Source organism: Molothrus aeneus, chromosome 3, assembly GCF_037042795.1.
Source record: "Molothrus aeneus isolate 106 chromosome 3, BPBGC_Maene_1.0, whole genome shotgun sequence".
Taxonomy (NCBI): Eukaryota; Metazoa; Chordata; class Aves; order Passeriformes; family Icteridae; genus Molothrus; species Molothrus aeneus.
The window spans coordinates 81,756,608-81,782,006 of NC_089648.1; the positions used below are offsets into that span (position 1 = coordinate 81,756,608).

General features: G+C 36.9%; 1 protein-coding gene across 20 annotated transcripts in view; it reads left to right on the forward strand.

Moving 5' to 3' along the window:
- MYT1L (myelin transcription factor 1 like) overlaps positions 1–25,399 on the forward strand; it is a 310,753-nt gene that overhangs the window by 220,069 nt on the left and 65,285 nt on the right. For 9 of the 20 annotated variants that reach the window (XM_066547254.1, XM_066547256.1, XM_066547253.1 and 6 more), the window contains 5 exons: positions 7,889–8,866; positions 13,443–13,577; positions 16,107–16,197; positions 18,461–18,568; positions 21,736–21,947. In XM_066547254.1, the coding sequence (XP_066403351.1) occupies positions 7,889–8,866; positions 13,443–13,577; positions 16,107–16,197; positions 18,461–18,568; positions 21,736–21,947 (1,524 nt within the window). The remainder of the gene's footprint in view (positions 1–7,888; positions 8,867–13,442; positions 13,578–16,106; positions 16,198–18,460; positions 18,569–21,735; positions 21,948–25,399) is intronic. The other 11 variants (XM_066547272.1, XM_066547261.1, XM_066547259.1 and 8 more) reach the window with 4 other exon arrangements.

The following is a 25,399-nucleotide window of genomic DNA, read 5'->3' on the forward strand; positions in this document are numbered from 1 at the left end:
TCTTTGTCTATCTACAACCAAAAGATAGCTTCTTTTGGGTATCTCCTCATTCCTTTCACTGAGCAGTTCCTACTGTATCATACTAAAGATACCATTGAAATTCAGCAAGGATCAACTTGAAAATTTTGAGTGAAAGCAATATGAATAGGATTCACCCCATCAGTTTAATTGATAATGAATCAAGATAAACAGTCACTTCTGGGGGATAATTCAGCCAATCTACTATAGATACCTAGGTTAGGATGAAAAATCATATCCCAGGATGCATGTTTTTGTCCATTAGCTGTAAATGGAATCTAGATGAGTAGCTCATATGGAGACATGTTCAGTATGGCCTGACAACTGAGTCAGAGATCTGAGCTGAAAAAAAAACCCAGTAAAAAGAGATTATGTATCCCTATACTAAGGATTCCAACCTCTTGTCTCAGTGAGAAAGAAAATATTGCTTTATGAACTGAAAAATGTGTTCTTCAGGCTGCATCCTTTGTAAAGCAATGAATATGGAGAGATATTCACAGGTCACTGTGAATAGGCACAGGTCACTGTTTCTGGAGCACTCTTAGGAATAGCCCCATGAGAAGCTCCATACCAGGAGCTCTCTGAGTGGGTGTTTTGCCATCAGTGCAGCTGGTCCTCTGCTCCCCTGCTGTCTTCCTGCTGTATCCCAGTATCTGGAGAATAGCTTTGGTTTCCTCATTGCCTGGTGCCCTGCTGAGCTGTGGAACCCTGAGAGAAGGCAAGAAACTGCCAAACTCCATTGAATCATTATAAGGCTGTGAGATAAAATATCTTGCCTCCCTCATATTGACTTCCTGGGGAGAAAAAGTAGGATGAAATGAATGCCAGTCATCAGCTAAAGCCATCTCATTATCTGCCCAGACAGAAGTCAAGTTAAAACAATTAAGGGCTGCCTGAACTTGATTCACAAAGTGTGGACCAGGTGGGAGTGACTGGCTAAATTTCCTGCCCTTGCAAACCCAGCATATCCACTTCTGTTCACAGATAATCTCAGCAAATTTCTTCTCAAACCTAAACATATGCCTTTATACCAAATATTGCAGATACCGCAAACCAAACAAGCAGGCTTCATACAAATCAAGGACCTTTCCTACTTAAAGGCATGCCTGTAGGTAACCAAAAAGTATTTTCTGTTGTCTCTGTGGTGGAAGAAAACAAGATAATTCCCAGAAAATTAATTGCCTTTTGACTTACGGAAATAATACTTTGGAAATAAAGGCTGTCAGGATGAAAAGACTTGAAAAACAGAAACCAAAAGGAAAAGAAATTATTATTCCATTTTATGCAGCACTTACTGTTTTTTATGTGGAGTAATAGGCCTAGTTTTGGAGCATCATCACAAGATGCTCCAAAGACATCATTTTGTCCATCAGCGCACATCTTGAAATATTGGAGTCCAGTGATGAACAACCAGGATGATTAAAGAGCTGGACCACACGACGTGCAGAAACACTGAAAAAACCTAGTTTGTTCACTTGAGGAAGAAAAAGCTAAGGGGAGAACTTAGGCTTCAGCTACTTGCACAGAGAGTGGACAGAAGATGTTAGTGTGTAGCAAGAGACAAGATGCAAGTTGTAACAAAAAATCAATCCATTTAGAAATAAGAATGAATTTCTGATTATGACAGTGGTCAAACACTGGAATAGATTTCCCAGAGATGCTGTGGTATTTCTATCCTGGAAGACCCTTAAAGCTGAACTAACAGAACAGGGCCCTGATAAGTGCTCTAAGTTGGCACTTTTTTTGAGCAGGTGTTGTACCACAAAGCCTTGCGAGGTCCCTTCCAGCCTCAGCTACTGCATGATTCCGTGGCATCAGTGCACTGTCAATAGCATGTGACAGTCTCTTAAGATCAAAGAAAGGCAAACAGTATCTTGTGGTGAAATGACAAAATCTTGAACATATTGGCTTGAGTCGGAACCTAGATAACCTTTAAGAAGCTCTTGCAGTCTGGCACTTGAAGCAAAATTACCTCAGTCATGATCTTGTCAGAAGGCCTGTCAGATATCCTTAGATCGTTTTCCAAAACTCTACTGATACAGGTAGCTCATAGGGATGTGGATTGGGAAAACATGGATGAATAACAAATGACAGAAAATTTTAAAAGTATGTTGCTCTGTTTTACCTGGTGCTCTCTGTCTTTATATTAATAGAATAACCCAAGTAAGAACATCCATATTCTACCAATACTTAGTGTGAACATTTGTAGATCAGGATGCTTGCTATTCATGCAGGTGTGACACAAACAGAGGCATAATAATGGGTCATATGAAGGTCAGACAAAAAGGAGTGTTTCAGGGCATTGGTTATGTAAAACACCTCTGCCTTTAGACAAGAATGCACTGATTTGCACAGAAAACTAAATCTTCAAAATGCTTTTATACCAAAATAATTTATTAATATTCTTTTAAAAATTTGTTTAAATGGCAAGAAGATGAATTAAAAAGTAATATCTTCATGTGTTTGTCTTTATGTGTTAGTAATCACTCCATAAAAGGAAAGAAATTCAGATTAGTCCTTAGGAAACAGTAAAAAAGAAACAAGAAAAAAAGAAGGTAGGACTTGAATTTTCAGCAAGCAAAACCAGATAAAAAAGTACCTATAATAAATGAAAAGATCAAAACATAACAGAAAAAAAAGGAATTAAAAGATACATAAGGTGGCAAATTGTGCATATTTAAAGGTCTATATGGGCTTGATGCACTGTAGTCCTCACTATTAATTTATAATATACTGACTTCTACTGTAACATGTTGTGTTCTTCAGCTCAGGACTTCCTTGCCATGCTTAATGACTTCTACTCTCCTTTTATTTTACTTTGAGCATTAGTTATTAATTGAATACTATAATTCTAGGAGAGTCTTAATAATAAGTGCCAGTATTATAACTATTGTAAGTAGTTGTAGCAAGCTCAGAAGTGGAAAAATAAAAAATGGAATATAATGGAATAGCTATAGAGAGAATCAAGAATCAATTAACTAAGTGAACAGTTAACTTTTTCTTTTGACTTCCACTAAGTATATAAGGTCCATAAAGGAACCAATTATTATAACAACAAAATTGGTTGGGTCTTTACCTATAGCATTTCCAGCATAAAAGAACTTTAGGAAATTTTGCAAAGGTGAAGAAAGGATTCTTCATGCACATGTTCAACTTCAGAGTTCAGTGCATCCCTGAAGTAGGCATATTTAAATGCTTAGGCTCTATTCCAAATCCCATGTCAGTAGGAGTGTTTAGACTTTTAGGAGACCTTGCTTAGGTCCTTGGAGAGCTACACCTCTGTTTCTTCCGTATGGAGTGGAGAAGTTGAGAGCTCACTGGGTTTTCCACCTCTTTCCTTTCTCACAAGATTTTCCCTGAGACATCAATGTACAAACAATCCCCCTCCCCATATTATGCTGTAACTTTCTAAGATTTGGAATTCATTTGTGCCTACATTGTCTTGCTAAATGTTTCTCATAGGCCAGCTATCAGAGACTGTAGCATGGAGATGTGTGCATGTACTTTGCATTACAGCTTAAAGGGAGAGGAATGGTGATGCAATAGGATCATGTGCTGAGCACTTAGGAATTGACAAGTAGCAGTGGCAAGAGCAGTGAAGTGTTTTAAATCAGGAAATGCTGCCTGGATAATGAAACCATCCATCTGGGCAGGAAGCCTGTGTGACCACATGTAGGTTTAGCTTCTTAGCCATCATGTTTGCCCATGCTTGGAAGAAAAGTGAGTAATTTGATACACAGACCACAGATCCGGAAAGTCTTGTTTCTGAAGTCTTTGTCCTTTGGTAGGAATGTAGCTGCTATTTCTGAAGTATCATTGCCTCTCTCTGCAGAATCTCTCAATCTAAATGCTGAGTATTTTCCTTTTCAAAAGGAAGGTGCTGTTTTGCATGACTCCCTACACTGAAACCAGCAAGCCATTTCTTCTGAAAAAATACTGTTTAAAATTGGATGTTATAGGAAAAAAAGGAGGAAACAGTCAAGGATATAGAGTCTATAATTCTTATGCTCCTGTGACTCCTGGTATGACATAGAGTCACTGAAGTTCTCTGTGTCTCAATTTCCCATCTGTAAAATGGGGTTAAAGTACCTACCTCACAGGGGTGTTGTGAGGCTTTTTAAAATAATGTTTGTAAAGTGCTTTGAGATCCTTGGATGAAAGGTGCAATAAGAAATCAAATTATTCACTTTTTTGAGCGCAATACGAGTGCACTTCTGTCAAAATGGCTAAAGGCTTCCAGCTCTTAATAGCTGTTCTACACTACTCCACTGTAATTTCTTCCTGCCATTTGTTATATCTGCTGGGAGTTAAAAAGAACAAATTATATAATCTAGAATGTCTAAATTGTCATGATATTTCGTGGAAGAGGGCTAGAATAATCTGATATTCTTTTTAAACTGCATTGCAGATTCTTTGTCCGTGCAGCCCTAAAGTTAACATAAAAAGGATATATTATAACTTTGTGCATTCTTCACCTAAACTGGCTAGCTTATGTCTTTGTGAGACAAACTCAATCTCTTCACAAAATAAAAAGCTTCAGTTTACATCACTGGTTCCAAAACTTATGCAAGGGGTAGAGTAAATCTTTTACCTCTCGAGGTTTTGCAGTCATTTAACAGACAGCCATTAAACAGCACACTGTAAAGGTAGTTACTGAGTTACAGATCAAATCTAAGGAATTGCAAAAATGTGAAATGAAAGCAAGATTAAACTTTACCCACCTGAATCAAAGAAAAGGCATATAGTTCACCTAGAGCTGCTATTGTAACATACTTCCTAGAAGACCCTTAACTAATAAACAAACTGATTCAGTATTTAAAATTTCATTTTGATAAATGGATGATACAAGTACCTCACCAGAGCAAGCTTAGAATCCGGCTGTTATTGAGGGGATGACATGGCATACATAAATATCTTCCTCATTAAATTAACTGCTGCATGGAGGTAAGAGGCATGAGTAAAATAGTTGTTAGAGAAAGGAGATGCAAAAACAGGCCAAAAATTAAAATATGAGAAATGAAACTTATTCAAATATTTTGCTTTCCCACCTCTGTCGTCTGGGATTACTGCTTTACACTTTCTTCTCTTCCACTACCTTTTTCTTCTTCATTTTATGACTGTATGGATGGGAGAACAGAAAAGGATATAGCCAAACAAACAGAATAAAAATACTGTAGTTATAGCTTTCACCCAGTTTACCTACTCAAACAGAATTTAGATGTCTTCTGTCATATGGTAAATGATTCATATTTTGACTTTTCACTTGTGGAGGCAAGGTATAACATATTCTTCTCCTTGGTGATCATTTACAAACACATTCCCCCCTTTTAAGAAACAATCTCTGAAAATTTTAACGTTTCAAATGTTGACCTATAATAGTCACTGCGTACCTGAGCAGTTCTCAGGATGACTTGGGAAATTTCTTTTTTTTCCTACTTTGTATTTCAGTATCATATTACAGCTAGATTTGGACTGATTTCACCAGTGTTTGTTGATATCTCATCCTAAACTTGAAGGCACTGGCAATTTTGGAGCTATGCCTTGTTGCTTCTTTAATTACTTTGATGTTCTTTTGCTGCATCTGATTGCCCATGAGTATAGTTACAAGAAGTGCTCCACAAAAGCCTCTGTTTCTATGGAACAATCTCCATGGCACCAGGTTTTATCCTTAATGTTTAAATTAATGTGGGATTTGTTTGTATAGTTTACTTTAGAAAATTATTAGTGTATTTGCTTTTCAAATAGCACAGACTATCTGTGCTATCCACTAATCTTTCATTGCTTTCTTCTATTCAGTTATTCAAGATGGACATTTTTCAAATAGGAAGTGTAAGTGGCAACCCTTACTTAACACTGAAAATCTGATGCTCTGATACTTTAATTTTTGTGGCACTGAAAGAAAAATGTGAATTATGATGATCATGAAAAACATAGCAACTAAAACAAAACCGCCTTTTATGATAAACAGATAACCCACTACTGGCTTGGAATATCTTGTGATGTAGAAATACCATATAGTCTTCCTTATTATCTTTCCTCTGTATTTAAGCAGATAATATGTAAGATATATTTTACCATTAGAGCATTTTTTTTCTAGACATAGCCTAGTCATCAATCAGTTCAGCTGCTTAACTACAGCCTACTATCATCCCAGGATCCCTAACCACTGTGTAGAAGAAATACTATCTTGTGGCTGAAACATTAATTATTGTGCTATTTAGCTTTGTATATACAACTCTTGATTTATTATCTTGACTATTGACATAAAATCTATTTTTATCAAACACTATTTCCTATTACCAAAATGTTAGTGCACAAGCCACCTACTACCTGAAATTTCTCACTTTGATTTGTTTAACTTAAAATATGAGCCACACTTCAGAAATTGCTATGTGTTTAGATGTACTAGTGTTGAAAATACATCTAAGCTGAAAAGATGCTATCAGAAGTTAATGGATTAGCTCTTGAGCAGGTGTTAATAATCCTAGCTCTACTGGTTTCTTTCAGTTTGCACCAGCTGAAAACTGGACTAGCATGACACTGTAATGACAGATCTAGGCACTTTATTGTCCAGTGCTGGAAAATGTTGAAATACAGCTTGGGTAGCCAATTATCAAAATATTAGTTAGGCAGTGTTCATTACTCCATAATTATGATTGTATGTTTTTAGACTGGGTCTAATTATGACATAACTGAGTGAACATGAGATACCAGAAGATGCTCTCTGAATGATATTCATCTGATTGAGTATGGGTATCTTTAAGGTGGGCATCAAGTCTGAGTCCCTTTGTTGTCAATGAAGAGAAACAGGCACTTCTAGTGGTTATCAGTTTTATTCTCAAGTAGGTATCTTAACCAGATCAGGTGGGCTGTGTCCATAAAGTGTCTGCTTCTCTTACTGACTGAGGACAGAACCGTGGATGCAGATGTAGGTGTTGGTGTCTGCCTTGCTCATGTCTAAAGTTAGGTGAGGTGAATCTCCTCCTCAGTGCCTCTCATTGGCTCCATCTTATTAAGCCCTCCCTATGTTATTCAACAGTTACTAGACCAAAGCTGAGTAAAATGTGGTAACTCTGCACCATTCTGTTACAGTACAAATAAAAGCCCTATTACACATATATGACTATAAAATTTGGGCTAGAATATTTACTCTAAATTATATTGTGCATATAATTCCTTCTGTCCTCCTTTCATGTAACAACGCTGTTAAAATCTTAACTTCTCCACAGCTGAACTGAGAGATTTTGATTTTACTGATGGATCCACTAAGCAAAATGCCATTTTAATCTTCTTGTATTGCTATTGGTCAACTAGTGTTAATTGTGTGTATGGTGTTAAAAATGTGACTTTTCCTTCTTGGAGTATACTCTTTCTCTTTTGGTGAATGGCATTCATCAGTAAGAGAATAAATCCAGTAGTACTCACTCCTTTGCCATCTACCATATTTACAGGAAACACAGGAGTGAGAAAAGTTGGAAACATAGGCAATTATGTCATCTGAATAATGTGATTGTAGTAAATCCCATAAAACTGTGAATATAGAAGTGAAAGGAGAAACATAAGTATTTATGCCATAATATTCAGCAGTAGTAGTAATTAGCATTTTGATTGCCTTTTTCTTATCAGTTCTGTGAAAGAAATTCATATGAATAGCAAATAAACAAAAATAGCCCTATGGACTATAGAGAATTCAGTTCAAATGGGTCAGCCATAGTGTTCTAAAATTGCTGTATGATTAACAATATTTGACATGCAGTTTGTTTTCTGTCCGTGCGATTGCAACAACAGTTCCAATTGTAGCCACTTTTTTCTTTTCTTTTCCTTTTTCTTTCTTTCTTTGTTTCTTTCTTTGTTTCTGTTTTTTATACAGAAGACCATCAAATGAATTGTCACAATACTCGAATAATGCAAGACACAGAAAAAGACGATAACAATAATGATGAGTATGATAATTACGATGAACTGGTGGCCAAGTCATTGTTAAATCTTGGCAAAATTGCAGAGGATGCAGCATACAGAGCCAGGACAGAATCAGAAATGAACAGCAATACATCTAATAGTCTGGAAGATGATAGTGACAAAAATGAAAATATCGGTCGAAAAAGTGAGCTGAGTTTAGATTTAGACAGTGATGTTGTTAGGGAAACAGTGGACTCCCTTAAATTATTAGCACAAGGACATGGTGTAGTGCTTTCAGAAAATATTAATGACAGAAATTATGCAGACAATACTTCACAGCAAGACAATAGGAATATGAACTTTGTAATGCTAGGAAAGCCTGTGAACAATGGACTTACAGAAAAAATAGTGGAGGAGAGTGATGAAGAGGTATGTCTCAGCAGTTTGGAGTGCTTAAGGAACCAGTGTTTTGATCTGGCTAGGAAACTCAGTGAGACAAACCCACAGGAAAGAAATCAACAGCAAAACATGAACACTCGTCAGCATGTCAGGCAAGAAGATGACTTCCAAGGAAGAACACCAGACCGGAATTACTCTGATATGATGAACCTAATGAGGCTTGAAGAACAGTTGAGCCCCAGATCTAGGACTTTTTCTAGCTGTGCCAAGGAGGATGGTTGTCACGAAAGAGACGATGATACCACCTCTATTACTTCAGATAGGTCTGAAGAAGTGTTTGATATGACAAAAGGTAACTTAACCCTGCTTGAGAAAGCAATTGCTTTGGAAACAGAGAGAGCAAAAGCCATGAGAGAAAAAATGGCAGTGGAAGCTGGAAGGAGGGATAATATGAGATCATTTGAGGAACAGTCTCCAAGACACCTTTCTGGAGATGACAGGAAGCCTAAACCAAGTGACGGCCATGTCAAAAAGCCATATTATGGTAAAGGTAATATTTCTATATACCGTATGTTATGTCATGAGAAAGTGTGAGCTAACATGTTAAGTTTTTGCATAGATTTCTGAAATGAAGTTATTAATTCCACATAATGGGAACTTTATTAAAATTGTAGTATGACATGATTGTAAAATCGCATCATGCTATGATTATAAAATGAAAGAACTCATTCTGCAGTGTTAGAAATATGTACAGTATATCATTGGCTAAATTAAAAAAGCAACTTCTAAGGGAAACAAAAAAAGAGATCATGTTGAAAGAGGCAAAGATTTTTCTCAAGGTTTTAATATGTTTTATAGTAATAATTAAAAAAGAGAATTCTGTTGCAAACTATATTGAAGAGGGGGGGTTTATGTAGCAGATAGTCAATCAGCTATGAAGTGCATATATTACAGATTGGATTGGGTAGGTGGCATCGTGACTTATAAAATTATCATCAAATGACAGTTATTGATGAAGCCTCTCCTGTCTAAAATGTAGAATGGCCTGATAGAAATTGAACAGTATCAAAATGACCGATAACATAAGATAAGGGCAGTGACTGCACATTAATTATCTTAAGATACTAAGGTAATGGAAAGCATTTGCTATGCAAGGCATGGTGTGGCCTGGGCTGAGATCAATAGCAATTTCTTTCTTACGTGCATTCCACTTCACTGGTTTCATTCCATTGTGGAAACAGTTAAGGTGCTGCCTTGACCATAATTCAATACAAGAGAAACAAAAAAAAAAAACCCAATAAAAACCAAACCAAACAAAAAAAATCACAACAGACTAAAGGTTACCTTTAGAATGCCTTTTAATTTGCAGGATAATCATGGTGATGGTGTGTTTATATTATGACACCCCTCTTTAACGTGTTTACATCTGTACATGTAGGGCCATGTTGTATTAAGTGTTCAATACCTTCTGAGATTCACTAAACACCCCTGATTCCCATTGACTTTAGTGGAAGTTGAGGACGTGGTATTTCTTGGGAGATGCTAAACAGGGACTAAGTTTATCTTATATTTGTTGCAAAAATATTTGGTTTGCTTTCTACAATTAAAATGGTGGGCATTTTTCTCTTTTTTTATAAATCTCTGTTTTGAAAAAGTAATCTGCCTGTGACATTCATGTAGGCAGACAACATCTTGATCCAAGAAAGTTTTGGTCATTTTTCACAAGTCTTAAACAAAAGTAATGATCAGTCTTTTCGAAAAGCATGTAAATTACTGATGTCAAACACTGCTGCAATGTATTTTAGTGAAGGTTTGTTTGTTCTAACCACAAATATATGGTCTAGTGTCTGCTTTAGTAACTTCGGGTATTTGGGGAAGACAACTTTATTTAGTTAGTGTGTTACTGCATAGCCATGTGGATGTTGTGCTAAATGTTGTTCACATATGACCTATTATGGATGCATTTCCCTGTGAGTATATGTCTCCAAAAACACAGAAAACATGGCAAACAAAAATTAATTTAGAACAGTTTTTAAATTCTGGTATTGTTCAGTCTTTCCAGTCTATATATAGCTGGGAAAACCTTTTTGCATATAGGCCTGCTGTCTCCGAAGAGCCTATATTATTTCTGACAGTGAGAAATGTATGGATATCCTATTTCAGTAAATTCTTTAGCTTCTTTGAACCATCCTATTTCTTGGGAGCTGCAGGCTGAATTGGTAATAGGTCCAAGACTCACCAGGGACTAAATATGTGGGAGTTTGGACCATGAAATTTTGCGGAGTGTATAATTCTTGACCTTTTTAATATAAAAAGAAAAATATTTCCCTTATTTAAAACAAAACATAACAAAACACACACAAAAAAAAAACCAACAAAAAAAATCCCAACCAAAAAAAAAAACCCAACAAAAAAACTTCAACAAAAAAAAACCCCAAACCAAACCCAAACAACAAACCTGTGGGAAACATTCTGGTAGTTGTTGAGAGAAGAAGCTTGAAGTAAGACAGTTGCTTGTATCATTTGTCCTCCAGTCACATGTTATCTTCCAAATAATGCTGGAAGAGATGCCTTCAGAGATATATGGTATAGTTAGGTGGAAGCTTTCTTGGGAGCACAGGTTTGCAGTGAGAACTGCCTCTTGGGTTCAAAGATCACTGAAACAACTATTAAGGGACCACTAACCATTTTCCCCCTGCCATTTTAAGCTTTCTAAACAGGTTTTCTTCTGAAATTTATGCATTTTGAAACCTTTTAAAGTCCTTTGACACCCTTCACTCAGGAAATACTTCCATTGTGGCAAGGAGTGAGAAAAAGTTGCAGAGTTCAGTAAAACTGCAATATCTCTCCCAAATAGCAGAAGAGGATTTACAGAACAGTATCCATTGTTTCGTAAAAAGTTATGAAAAGTTTACTCAAATGTCTTCCATTAAAAGCAATGGGAAATTGTGCAAGTGCAATTTTATGCAAGTTTTGAAATCATTAAGAGTAGTATACAGCATCTTTTCTGAACTCATTAGACCATAAAGGCTCTAAGGCTCTGATATGTGCTATAACTTTTTGATGTAGACTTGAATGCAGAGCAGGATTTGCTTGATGCTGTAGGATGCAAGTGGCTAGATCCTCGGCTGCTCTAAATTACAATACCTTCACTGACTTTGGTGGAGTTCTAACAATGTCGAGTAGCTAAAGTTCCTCTAGTTTAAAGTCTCTAAAAAGCCATTATGGTCTATTATAATCATCTACATTTTTTGCAGTCCTTGAATATTGTTATATTTACATAATTTATATTTCATTTACATTATCTATTCACTTATCTAATACTTTTACACATCCCAAAGTACTTGACTTGATGAGTTGCTTAGAGTTGTGTATGTATGTAGCTGTGGGCTTGCTGTTCTAGTGGTCTCAGCACAGGCCTATCTGGCAGGAATTCAAATCCCTCCTCTGACATTTGCTCCTTCTGTGGCCTTGGGTTTAACTTCTTGATCTCTTTCTTCAATTTCTTGATGTATGAGATTATGGTCTTACCAGAAGTGTTGTGATAACTGTATAGCACATTGGAGATAGATTTATATGTTTATTTGTTGTTAAAGAGCATGAAACAAAGATCTGTGTTCTACAGTCCATATGCAAGTTAAGTAAAATAAAACCATCATAATTAGGAGTTCTATTTGCAAAATATAAGGTTTAAGTATGATATTATATTTTAAGAATGGGTTTAAAACATGGAGAGTCATTACAAGGAGCTAAAGATTTTCTGTAAAATGAAGCTGTTTTGGAAGAACTTAAAAAGTAAAAGTATATATAAAGCATACCAGAAGGAAATCAGAGAAAGATGAGTACAAAACAGAATGTGAACTCTGGATTTTATGGATTCATGATGAAAAGAACAGGTTGTCCATGAAGTTCCACAAGTACTGAAATTTCCCCCTATTGTGCTGAGGGTTCTGTTTGTTGAAGCTGGGATGGAATTTAATGTAAAAAAGGCTTACTGCAAAACAAGTAGCAAAATCTTATTTTACAGAGATGAAAGCATAAATACTGAAGCAGAGAAATTACAAGAGCAACATAAAATTCTTAAATGAGGATAGTTCAGATTGGGTACTGAAAGGAATGGTGGACTAAAAAAGATGCTGGTGATCTTGAGCCAAAACTGGAGCAGTTTGAATATCCTGAATTTTTACCCTTTAATACTGATATGAAAATCAGCAATAATGTCCGAAACCTGGCAACTGTGGTCAAGATGATAAGATGTAATTTGTATCATGTGCTTGTCTGGAAGAATAGATGTTCTACACATGTTCTGTTAAAAGAAATAAGCAGGTAAAGTTATGTGAGAAATTTCTAAATCAGATTAATGACACCAGTATTCCATTACATCACTGGAAGAAAACTTTATTTTGTGGAAAAAATGTCTAGTTAGACTTTTCTTTGATTTGTAGGCAGAAGTACCAACAACATTCTAAAAGGTCATTAACCTTTCAAGCATATGAATATTCAAATGTTACATATGCATGTTGGTAATGGCCCAGATTTACACGCAAGCGATACTTTCAGTAATTCTGATTACAATGTTTACTTCACCATAATTTATTGAAGATCAAGGAATATTTATGTAATTTTACCACTTTGTAAGGAATTTAAAGAAAACAAAAGTAATTTCCTCATTGTGCCTTGGAAAAGGGATTTTTGTGGAGTCATTATGCTGAACAGCTGGGTTTGCTACTCTCAGGACATTGAACGGCTATGACAGTACATTTGCAGACCTTAACACGTGAGGCAAATAAGAATGTAAAGAAGGGAAACTCCAACTAAACAGTTTCCAAATGACCTTTCACCCTTGAGCTAATGCTTGCCAGCAGAACATTGATTGACAATGGTACGGCTTTGCTATAAAAAGGTCATTTTCCAATCACTGTGAATGGATTTTGCCGTGATCATGGGAGCCTGCAGTCTGAGAAGATAACAGGATAAAAGTGACAGAACTGTGATAAGAAGTAGAAGGGGTTTTTTTCCAGTTTTCATAATAACATTTACCAAAGAGTAAATGACATGATTAAATGAACCTTCTTACAGAAATGTGAAAAGACTCATTCACTTGACACATTTGTTGTAAATTATAGATCCCTCAAGAACAGAAAAGAAAGAGAGCAAATGTCCTACCCCTGGGTGTGATGGAACTGGCCATGTAACGGGGCTTTACCCCCATCACCGCAGTTTGTCAGGATGCCCACACAAAGATAGGGTCCCTCCAGAAAGTAAGTTCACATTCTTTCATGGAAACTGGGGATAAAACAACAAAAACTTTTCTAGCATGCTTTTTAAACCTTTTATTTAAAAAATTAATTTCATTTTTCAGTATGGTTTGTCTCAAGTTAGTCAACTGTTCTGTGTTATACTTTTTCCTTTATTCCATCATTTCCATTCTTTACTAACTTTACACTAAAAGAACAACTTTTAAAGCTGTATTCTTTGATTTTTAGAATCCTAGGTTATTTTTAATAGACATATTTAGTCAACAGAGAAAAAGGTTTCCAGAAGATGTGCACTGCTTTTGCTTCTGCGTGCTAATGTCACATCAACTGTCCTTATTGTCTTGTACAGGAATAATTATTCCTGAAAAACTTGCAAGCCCTTTCCGTTGTTATTGTTGTGTCTGAAACATAATTTATATTAAACTAGTGCATATTATAAAAAATAAGAATTTGGCTGTTTACTTAGCTACAGAACTCAGGATTTTGAGCAAACAACCCCTCTCAGTCACATGGGTGGAACTTCCTGCCATGTCAGCAAATTCTGTGCATAGGAAGTTCACCCATATGAGCTCATGGACACCCACCTAAAGGCAGAGTGCTTCTTTTCTGGAAGTCACCTCCTTGTCTGGTGAAATCAGCATAGTTCTGTTGAAGCTAATTACTCTGTGCTGGTTTTCATCAGGACGTGTCTAGCTAAGATCCAATTATCTTTCACACCAGTTTTAAAATGGAGTTGTGGATTCCATTCCATATAGACCTAAAATCCTCACTGTCCATTAGCACTTCTAGACTTAACCTCAATGAATTTGCAACAGCCTTAAGGAAGTGTTGTAAAGATGGTTAGAACTAAAATGGTCCCCAGTTTCCAAAGGAAAGTAGATTCTGATGGACAGGAAAACCGAAGTAGATTAGCACTGCAAGAGTGGCAGACATAACAAGTCTCCTCTTTCCTGGTACAGTGGCTTCTTCCAGAAGTAAAGTAATAAGGAAGTGCTTTAGGAAACTTTGCTGTAGTTTGGTTGGTCTCTGAATACAGTAGAAAAAATAAAGTAATTTCTCTGCTTTCCAAGACCCTGTAATTTTCTGAAACACAAATATTTATTCAGTTGCTCAAAGTTCTATCATTTTTTTTCAAATGGTAAATAAAAAGCTCTTTAGAAGACTTTGCAAATCAAAGAAGAATATAGCTTTAAACTGTTTGCATGCTCTTGTACCTACTAAAATGACAAAGGTGAGCTCATCTTTTTTTTTTTCCTGTGATGTTGGCCTTGTGAAGCATGTTTCAACAACAGCTTTAAATATTAGGAATTTCAGAGTGAAGCTTTTGCATCTATACACATTTTATCACACTGATGATGGGGTGATGATGATGATGGTTATCTTTTAATGAGTATACATGGTCTAATTCTCAAGTCTCTGAACAGCTTTTATTCAGTTCTTAACTCAGTCAACGTATCTAATGATTTTATTAGATTTTTTTTTTTTTTTTTTTTGAGTGAGAACTAAATACAGGCTTCCAGACCACTTCTTGTGTGAGAAAATGAGAACTTCAAAAGGGCTGGCTAGCCTTTTTCCCATTGAGTGATGTACTGCTATCCAGCTCTGAGACATGGATTCAGATATGCCTCATGTCATAAAAAACTCTTCAGTGTTCCCAAAAAGTTCTTGATAATTTGGCCCTTCATAGCATGAGCTTTATGATTTAGAGGGGTACTGCTCTGAGCAGCCTTGGAGTAAGTTTTCCATCCAGCTTGCAGTGGATGCAGATGTAAATCAGTTTACTTGCTTAAGCTTGTACCACTTATTTGTTTTTTACATTTTTTTTTCTGCCATCCCTCAATTTTTAAGTACTTAATTTTGGTTCTTAGTATTTTGAAAAAAAAATATCACATTTGTAGAGAACACAAGTGAAAAATAGAGCATCCATTCTGCTCACTATGTAGATATGAATGATATATCTATGTGGAAGTGAGCAGAACTGGCCCCTAGCTCAATCGGGCTGCCTTATAGTTAGGGTTAAATTCTGTTCAGGGTTGTACTGAGGTGTGTTTCAAATAATTCAATGTTCTACCAGTATAACTTGAGAGCAGATTTTTAGCTCATGAGTTTGATACTGTGTTTATAAAGCTATGTATTAAGAATACATACATTTCCTGAAAGAGTTTTCCAGTCTGTAATTTTGTTTTTGTATGGTTGCTAGCTCCCTCTTTACTGTTGAGCTGATCTTTTCTCAGTGGTTTTGTATGAAGAAGATGTTGGGCGTCTTCTGCTTCACTGTTGCACCAGAGATGCATTTGTTTATAGGTTCTGTAACCTCCATAACTTTCACTGTTGCCCTGTGTTAATGAGCATAGGGTCACAATACTTAGTTTCCTCATCAGGCTTTATTGGCTATGTGTGTCACGTGTATTTTGAGGAATGCTGGTTGTTAATGAATCCTGCTTTGTTTTAAAATGGTTTCATATATACTGGGATTTGATTTTTTTTTCTTGTTTTCATACTCTGCTGTTTTCTCTTACTCTCCTTGTCAAGTTCTTGCCATGCATGAAAATGTTCTTAAGTGTCCTACACCAGGCTGCACAGGCCGGGGCCACGTAAATAGCAACAGGAATTCCCACCGAAGGTAAGGATGCCGTCGCTGGACACCAATCTAGAGGGAACAGTGCCTCCCAACTGCAGCCCTTCTAGCAGTCCATTGGTGGGGGGGAGTGAGTGTGTGTCGTTGTTCTGTTCTGAGGATTGACAGATGGTGCTTCGTGTGCTTTATCCATTTTAAGGAGTAACATTTATTCATGTAATTTCTGAGGAGAACGAGTGTGTTTGCTGGAGTATGGATGAATTGATCCACGGAAGACATTTTAAGCATCCTTAGCTTTTTGAGTGGACTTTTTTTTTCTTTTTGTTTTGATATTTGCTGAACAGCAGTTATACAAAACAAGTGGTATGACTGCTCATGGGTGTGTTGCAGGGAGAAAGAAGATTTTTTTCAGCATCGTCAGGACTAGGACAGAGTTCTTGTTCTCACACTTCACTCTCCTCGGAGATTTTTTTCTAGTGCATGAAAAAAACCCACTCTAATCCTAAATTATTGGGGTTTTTTTAATACACAAGAAGCAGCATTTTAAATACACAGCTGTTAGCTTTATTACTGACCACAGTCTTAACCCATAAGTACTTACTCAGCTAAAATTGAATGAGAATCTTGGCTGTTTAAGAAACATTAAGAACATGTCTCATTACATTTAAAAATGAAAAGGCAGAAATAATAGAAGTTAGTATTCTAGTAAAAAAAAAAAGATCAAGGAAAAAAGCAACTTTTCCATAGCTTCCTAAGATTAGTAATAGATTCTTAGAGAAGAGATGCTACTGCAAATTAAATTCCATCAAACAAATTTTGAAAACATCACTTTAGTGTTCTGCATGTCACAATTTTCCCACAGAAAAAGAATAAAATCTTGCCTATTCCTTTATAATTTTAAAAAGCCAGAAAATTTAAGAGGATAAGAGGGTAAAAGGAACTGTGCAATGTTCCTGTTATTGAATTCCTTTTTCCTGTTAATTGTAGCATGAAGGCTTAAGGGAGTACAGGCACTGGACATTCAGTCTTACCAAGCCCCTCATATCAGCTGCATTTCCCCCAGAAGACTCTTGTGGGTACCAGCCTGCCTGCAATAAGCTCTGCTATCCCTTCTCTGCAGTGATGCTGCCAGTAGATGCAGCAGAAACCTCTGAGAAGGCTTTATGGGAATTACTGCTGCTTGAAGCAGCATTCACTTCTGGCTGAATATCCACTAGAATACTTGAGGTGTCTGAGAAAGAGCATGTCAGTGGAGTGCAGCTGCCCCCTGGCAGGGCTCCAGAGCTGCACAGAGCTCCCTCACCCTCTGCAGAACTAGGGCAGTGAGGGCGGGCAGGGGGGAGCACTCTGCAGTCTGTGCTCACCTCTTTCTGCAGCTTTTGGGGCATTTTTCTCTACTTTACTTTTTTTTTTCTTTTTTTTCCCACTTATTTCCTGTAAAGAAGGGAACATCTGGGAATGCTCTGATTTGCCTTTCGCTTTAATTTCTATTCCTGTGGAGAGCACAGAGAGCTTCGGTCACATAAGCATGCAATAGACTATGACAAGGAAAGGAACTCCTCCATTGTCAGGTCACAGTGTTTTACAGCTTCACTAAGAGCACCATCTGCTGGCATCAATATATTTATTTTTCTCAGTTCTAAATCTTCCATAAGAATCAGGCTTATTATTGCCACTTCAATAATAGTTCAGCATTAGCAAATTTAATTGAATTTCCAGTGCAGACATGCTTTTCATTTTACATCATCTACTATTAGAAAGGATACTTTAGTGGCTGAAATTCATGAACAAACACTAACATTTGACATGTAGATTTAGCAACCCAAGGCAAAATTTTGCATCCATTTATATGCCTAGCAAAAAAGATTGGAGTTAATGGAGCTGAATGAGGTATGAAGGAGCACAAGATTAGGCCTATATGGTGTTGTCATTTAATTGTCTTCAGGAGCCATTTGATTGGCAACATTTTTAGATGCATAAAGGTCACAAGTCTGCTAGCAGAGCTGCACAGTAGATTCCAGTTTATACTCTCCTCTCCTACTGGTATGTTCCCTGGCTGACATCCATGAATAATCTACCCATGTACTGTGAGAGAAGAAGAGCAGATATAAGATTTATCATGCAACTTTGAAAGCAGAAGAAAAGAAGTCTATTCTAAAGAAAATAGACATGATCAAAACATTTTGGAAACCCTTTTCCTTCAGATTCTTCCTGATGCTGGCTAAGGAGGAGAAGGAGTAATTGGATCAGTGCTATAATGTGAAACTATGCAGGACAAGACAATTAAATTTCCTTTCTGTAATTGCAGCCTCTCTGGATGTCCTATTGCTGCAGCAGAGAAACTGGCTAAAGCTCAAGAGAAGCATCAGAACTGTGATGTGTCAAAATCAAACCAGGCATCAGATCGGGTTTTAAGGTATTAGAAATCACTATAATACTTATTCTTATGCAGAATTCATCACACATTCACCTAATCTGAGAATTTATATTTATATACATTGTATATACATATATATCTCCTTTAAAGAAGAGTTAGAATTAGGGCTTCTGGATCCAATTCTCACAGTGTATTTTTCCCGCTCAGTTTTCATGGGGGAGGGTTGGTAATTATTTTGGCAAATACATGTAAAGCTGAAAAGCTCATTTTTGTCTTAGGCATTGTTTGGTGTAAAGATGACTGCTGGAGTGCAAAGTCTAAGAACAGTGTGAAAAAAGTTGGTATCTTTTGGGAATAAACTAATATTTACCGGTAAGTCTTGGTTTTTTCAGCAGGCTTTTACTAGTAAATATCAGTTTAAATTAAACCAGAAGCCCTATCTGCATTACCAAACTGGTAAACTTTTGGCAGGACACTTGGGAAAGTACCAGGTATAGCTTAGATTCCAAAATAACATCAGGCTTAGTTCTTTGTCTCTGTTCCCCCCATTCTTTGCCAGGAAGGACAGAGAGAAGAAAAAGAGACTTGTCTAAATTTTCATATGGAAGGGACCTTTAACCAATTTTATATGATTATACACCTTTCCTTCATCCATGTAGGATTCTGCATTTATCTGAAGTTGCATCCAGCTTTGTGCTATTGTCTCCTCTTTTGAGATATGTGGGTGGAAAAAATATTATTTCTAAGGAGCTGAAGTGTGAAGGATGCATGTAAAGCAATCAAACTTCTGCATGATTGTACCAGCCTTATGCTGATGATGCCCCAAAAGCTGCAGAATTTCTCCATGGATACTGCAATATCTGTGGGCTGGGATAGGTACATCCCTCCCAGCTGCCACAAAGAGCGTGGAGGAAGTGCTGCAGCTTTAGTTCCCAGAATTTCCTACTTATCCCATAGTTCTCAGTCTTTAGCTGTCTTCTAGATTTAAGAACTGATTGGACTGCTTAAAGTTTTCTACTGTATTATCAACACCATTCTTTGAATATTCTCTTAGAAGTTCATCTAATCTTGATGGTCTTTTCAAAAACCAGCATTTCCATGGAGCTGGGAACATAGAATTATGGTTCACATCTACAGAAGATTTTTCATCATTCCTGTTGACTATGCTCTTCTTCCGCAGATTTGTTTTTATCTTAACTGCCCCTAATTCAGTTTGCACAGCTTGGCATACAACATCCCACAGAGGTTTCTTAGACAAGAGTTCTTCAAATCCCATTAGTAAAAAAACTCCACTCTTTGAGGGAATAAAACAGTTTCTCACTTGATGGAAAAAGACAGATCAAAAATGCAGTGGCTTTTACCACCGCTCATTACAGAAAAGTCACTGAAGTCAGTTGCCACAGAAGGCAACTGCTCAAAAGCAGCATCCAGTTTGCTGGCAAACTCCCTAGGATTGTTCTGCAATCTTAACTTCACTTGTGAGCTGCCTTGTGTTTCAGGTTTTATAGGCAACTCAGATAATTCTTTCATCTTGTCTCTTGCTTCCTTTTTACCTTTAAGTCATTGAAGTATTTAAGATGAACTTGGCAGCTATTTATAATATTTGTGTGCAGGCAATTGATGGGCAGACAGAGATGTTTTAAGAGTAAATCTTGAATATTTGTCTTCATCCCAGTTTCCATCCCACCTGCATTTGAAAGTTCTTGCTTAAAAAGAAATCAAATTCATAGGACTTCTTTTCAACTGAAATTTTGGATTTGCACCAAATGTTCAGGATCTGAATTGCAGGTTTTTGGTTAAATATAGATTATCTTGAAACAGGATCAAACTATTATTCATATCAGCTCATTGTATAAATAAGCCCACTGTATTTTGTGAGGAAGAAGTGTCTAAAGGAATAAGCATACATAAATCAAAGGGAATAGTATGACTAATATGATTTTTGGGTGATCTTTACATAAATATCTTGAATAAATTTTATGATAATAAATTCATTCAGAAAAACATGATATAATATTTAAAACCTGTTTCTTACTATTGAGCACATTTCACTTTGTTAGTCAACATGATGATACTTCTGATCTCAACTGAAGTTATGTTCCTATGATTGTTCTTTCCATTTCCTCTGGTTATAAATGCAGCAAAGAAAAAAAAGAAGAAAAAAGAAGAAAAATGAAAAAAAGATATATGCTTCTTTATTCCAGCAGAAGCACCTCAGCTGTTCATCATCTTCACCTCCTGCTACATGCAGCAGGTAGACATGCAGCATTGTGCAGCAGTTGCTTCCTATGACCCAGTCATGTATCTCTTTCTTATATAGGTAGGATTTGCAGGATCTGCCTTCGTTTGCCTGCTTTGAGCTGATGACTTCTGTGCCCACATGCAGAAGATGGTGTGACAGTGGAGTTCTCTGCAGCTCTCTTTCACTGGGCTTTCACAAGTTGCTCAAATGACAGAATAACATCAATCAGGGCTTCTTCTGACTGTCCTTCCTCATCCTAAATGAAAGAGATATTTAACTGAAACAGTTTTATTTTGTATTCATGCTCAGGACCTTCCTTGAGGTGTGCATCTGTGTGTCAGGAATTGCAGCTCCTGCCAGAACCTTGCATTTAAGGATGAGTAGGACCTGCAAGGCAGCAGCTCAAAGTCGACAGGGATTCTGAGACTCTTCTCAAGTTGAATATGGATTTGTATATTGAAGGATGAAACAGGAATAGTTGCATTTGAAAGCACAGAGGAAAACAGCATACAACTCTGTTGGAAGAAATATGGAGGAAACTCCATAAATTAGGTGGAGCTTCCCAATGTGCTTTTTCTTTTTGATATCTTAAGAATTCATCCAAACTTCTTCTGTCAGTCTGCTTGCCCCTCTTTAATTCACTTCCCAAAAGAAAAAAAAAAAAGCTTTGTGGTGCAATTACAAGGGGAAAGGGAAATTCTGAAGTATTTTAAAACAGAACTTTAAAATACTTTTAGCTGCAGGATACATTTAGTGGCATTAGAATTAATTTTGTCTAGGCTTTGTTCAAGGAAATAAATATTGTTTGTCTGCTGAAAATAACCAAACTAAGGAAATGCAATAATATATTGCTGTCTCTTGAGTACAAGAAATAACTAAGATTTTCTAATCTGAACTATAAATTATGCACAAACATAGTAAACTGAACTGCATCTAACAAACTGTACATATCTTTAATTTCTAGGCCCATGTGCTTTGTTAAGCAATTGGAGATCCCTCAGTATGGCTACAGAAACAATGTCCCCACCACCACACCCCGCTCCAACTTGGCCAAGGAACTAGAGAAATACTCTAAGACTTCGTTTGAATATAACAGTTATGACAACCATGCCTATGGCAAGAGAGCCATAGCTCCCAAGGTGCAATCCAGGGATATATCCCCCAAAGGATATGATGGTAGGAGGTGCACACTCTTATACATGAGAGACAAGTTTGCAGTTAATCATGTTGTTGTATATGTAAACATCATACAAATAAGACATGTTTTCATGTTCATACAGTATTATGAGGAATGCTATCATATGTAAGTTATTTTAAAGGCCTTTTAAAATAAATGTTTTTATACGGTGCTTGCTTCAGGATTGTTGCACTGGCAAAAGACATCTCCAGCTATTAAGCTCCTGGGATGTATTGAGATGGCAATAAAAGCTAAGTAATAGAGATAATCCTTATGTTACTGTCTGGGAGACCTGGCCTCAAGGGTCACATTAGGATTCTCATCTCCAAGCAGCAGTTCAGATAACCCAGAAAGATAACATACTTGCTTTGTGGGGATGTGGAAGTAGAAAACCTGAGCCTCATCGTGCTTCAGATATCATACTTACATACTCAAAGAGGCATTTTTGCTTATTTTGGCCTCACAAATACACTGGTTGAATTCTACATAGTTAAAGAGGCATTTTTGCTTATTTTGTCCTCACAAATACACTGGTTGAATTCTCTGGAAAACCTAACATATTTAAAATGTTCAGGAGAAGCCTGATACTACATTCAGTTCAGGAGAAGAGAAGGGATGGAATCAGTCAGGCAAGAGGCTTTTTATTAGGGGAAAAAAATGAACTACAGGATAAAGAAAGGTTGTAGCTTTTGAAGACACCAGGAATTTTTCAGAACAATACATTTATATATGCATATACTAAACCATACTTTTTTTTTTTCTTTTTGAGTGCTAGCAGGTTGGGTTTTTTTGTTAAAATATGTGATACTACTCAGTGACTACTATAAGAAATATCAGGCAGGTGTCCGATTTTTTGTTTAAGAAAACAGAAAGAAACAAACTATACAGAGCAATTTATACTATTGCCTGAACACAGACTGACATTTAAAAGTAGTTAAGTAAACAAATAGAAAATTACTATGGCTCTTGCTTTCATATGTCTTATATATTGGATATTTTCCTTTCTCATAGAATTAACAGACATATTCTTGCACTATAGCACAAAGGAAGAGGGTTGTGAAAGGAAACTTATTTTTGGTAAAAGACCTCTTTTTTTCCTCATACCTCCATCTTATTTGTCTTTATCAGAATAAGGGCTTGAACAGCATTAAAAGTAAAGCACTAACTGTAACTGTGGTTAGGAAGAATATGAGTATACATTAGTATAAAGTAAATTAGGTATTAAATATTGCATATGTATTCTGTCTACTCCTGCAGAAAGGAAAGCATCACAGTACTGCTGGGGTTCCTGTGAAAAAGCTTATTTTCAGATCAAATTACTGATGCACAAGCAATGGATACATATTTTTCTCATTTAAGTCCCCTTTTTCAATAAATGATGACAAACTTCCCTTTTTCTCCCAAACCACCAGAATTTGAAAATACGCGTAACATTAAGCACAAGTTTAGAGTGGCCTTAAATAATAAAAGGCTGCGTTGATGCAGGTCACTGTCTTTATGCACACCTATCTTCCTTTGATATAAATAGGAGTTTTTCCTGGCTATAGGACTGGGACTAGGTGGCTTCACTGCTCAGTGATGTGAGCCAGAGGGGACTGAGGGACCCTGCATCCCTGTGATTCATGCTGCTGTAGCAAGTGCTGGGAGCAGCGGAAGCCCGTTAGCGCTGGAGCGGGTTGTCTGCCAGCAAAGGCTGCTCTACAGCTTTGGTCCACACTCCTGCTGTGCTGGACACAGTGCACACCACACCTGGTTCCAAGGGATGTGTGTGCTGTTTGGCCAGATGGACCTGCCAACATGGTCCCAGAGGTGGGGCCTGATTTGAGTTCGTCTTTTCCCTGTTAGTGATTTTGATGAAACCTCTAGTATTCACATCTCTGAAATTTCAGAAGTACTTCAACATATTTGGCTTAAATTGGCTCAGGAAAATCAGTTGAATTCTGAGAATGATGAAGTGAAGTCCTGGGCACACTGAAATTGTTAAAACATTTTGCCACTGAATCTCCATGAAACAAGGATTTTGCTGACAGTTATTGTAAATAACTGAATATGAAAGAGATTTCAGGAAGAGACTCTTCACTTAAAAGAGGCCCCTCAAAAAATGCCACAGTATTTCTAGATGGTTTTATATTTGTATATAAAAAAATTAATGATTGCTACTAAAGACTTTATGGCGGTCCACAGAGCACACCTATTATGTATGTCAGTAAAGCATGTTTATATAAAATCAGATTCAGTTCTGAAAAGTCATCCTGAAAAACTCAAAAGTACATCTAAGGTTTTGGGGGGAATGTGCAGGTAAACAGTGCTTTAGTTCTGCCTGTATGAGAGAAGTAGTCTTAAGGATATGAAAAATCAATAGCTTCACATGTAAATTCTTTTTTAACTGTCAGCTACTATGGTATTTTCATCATCAGAGAAAGGAATTATATCAGTAAGTGTAGAGCTGGGAGTGGCACGAACATAAATAGCACCTTTGAATTGTTTCCTTGATATTTTTTTACAGTAAAGTTTACTAAAAAACAAACAGAAAATGTATACTTTGGATTGTTGGGTAGAGTGATCTAGTAATTCTTGAGAAATTTTTTTTGTTTTTCCTTTGAAACCAATTGCATAGTGTATTGGATGCTGGCATTATGGTACACAGCAGTAAAGACAGGCAAAGCTGGACACAGCAGGCAGTGGTGATGGCAACACTTTCAGTTGTTTAGGTGATGGCAGAAATTGTTTTCATCCCACCAATAGGTTGGGTCATACTATCAAAACACTGGAAAAATGTTATGAGTGGGATTCATCTGACCATGTTCAGAGTTTTGTAATGTTAGCACCGACAGCTGAGTTTGGCGCCCCTTTCAGATTCAAGAAGGGTAGATGCTTCTCTGATTTAGTTAATTTTTTCCTGAAGTGCTTGTTTAAAACTGGTCAGGTGAATTATGGCTTGAAAGTTCCTATTTTCGTCCACTGCCTGTATAGGAAGCCTATAATGACTAGGTCAGGTACCCGAAACTAGGTGAGATGAATCTTTTATTGTACAAGTCAGAAAAAGTGTTGAAACTGTAATTAATTTACTAAAACCTTCAGTATTTAGACTATACTGGGGATGAAGGTGCCTGGGCAGAACTGAATTCCAGTCCAGGTACCTTCGTTTTGTCTTTTTCATGTTTGGGATCTCTCCCACTCCCCCGTTGTTAATGCCTTTAGACTTTGAGAATGCCTTTAGACTTTAGAGAAGCCTTTAGACTTTGAGAGGTTCTTTGTAATCAGCCCATGGGCATAATCTGATGGAGGCTCAGTTTGGTTATGCAGCTGGTTAGGCCTGTGTCTGTTTTTAACAGGGAAGGTGTTCTTCACATTTGCTTTCACTCTGGATTACAAAGCACAGATGGACTGCAGAGCTTGGTAAACCTGGTGCCATAGGGGTGGGCATTTTATCAAGCAGAACTACCTGGTA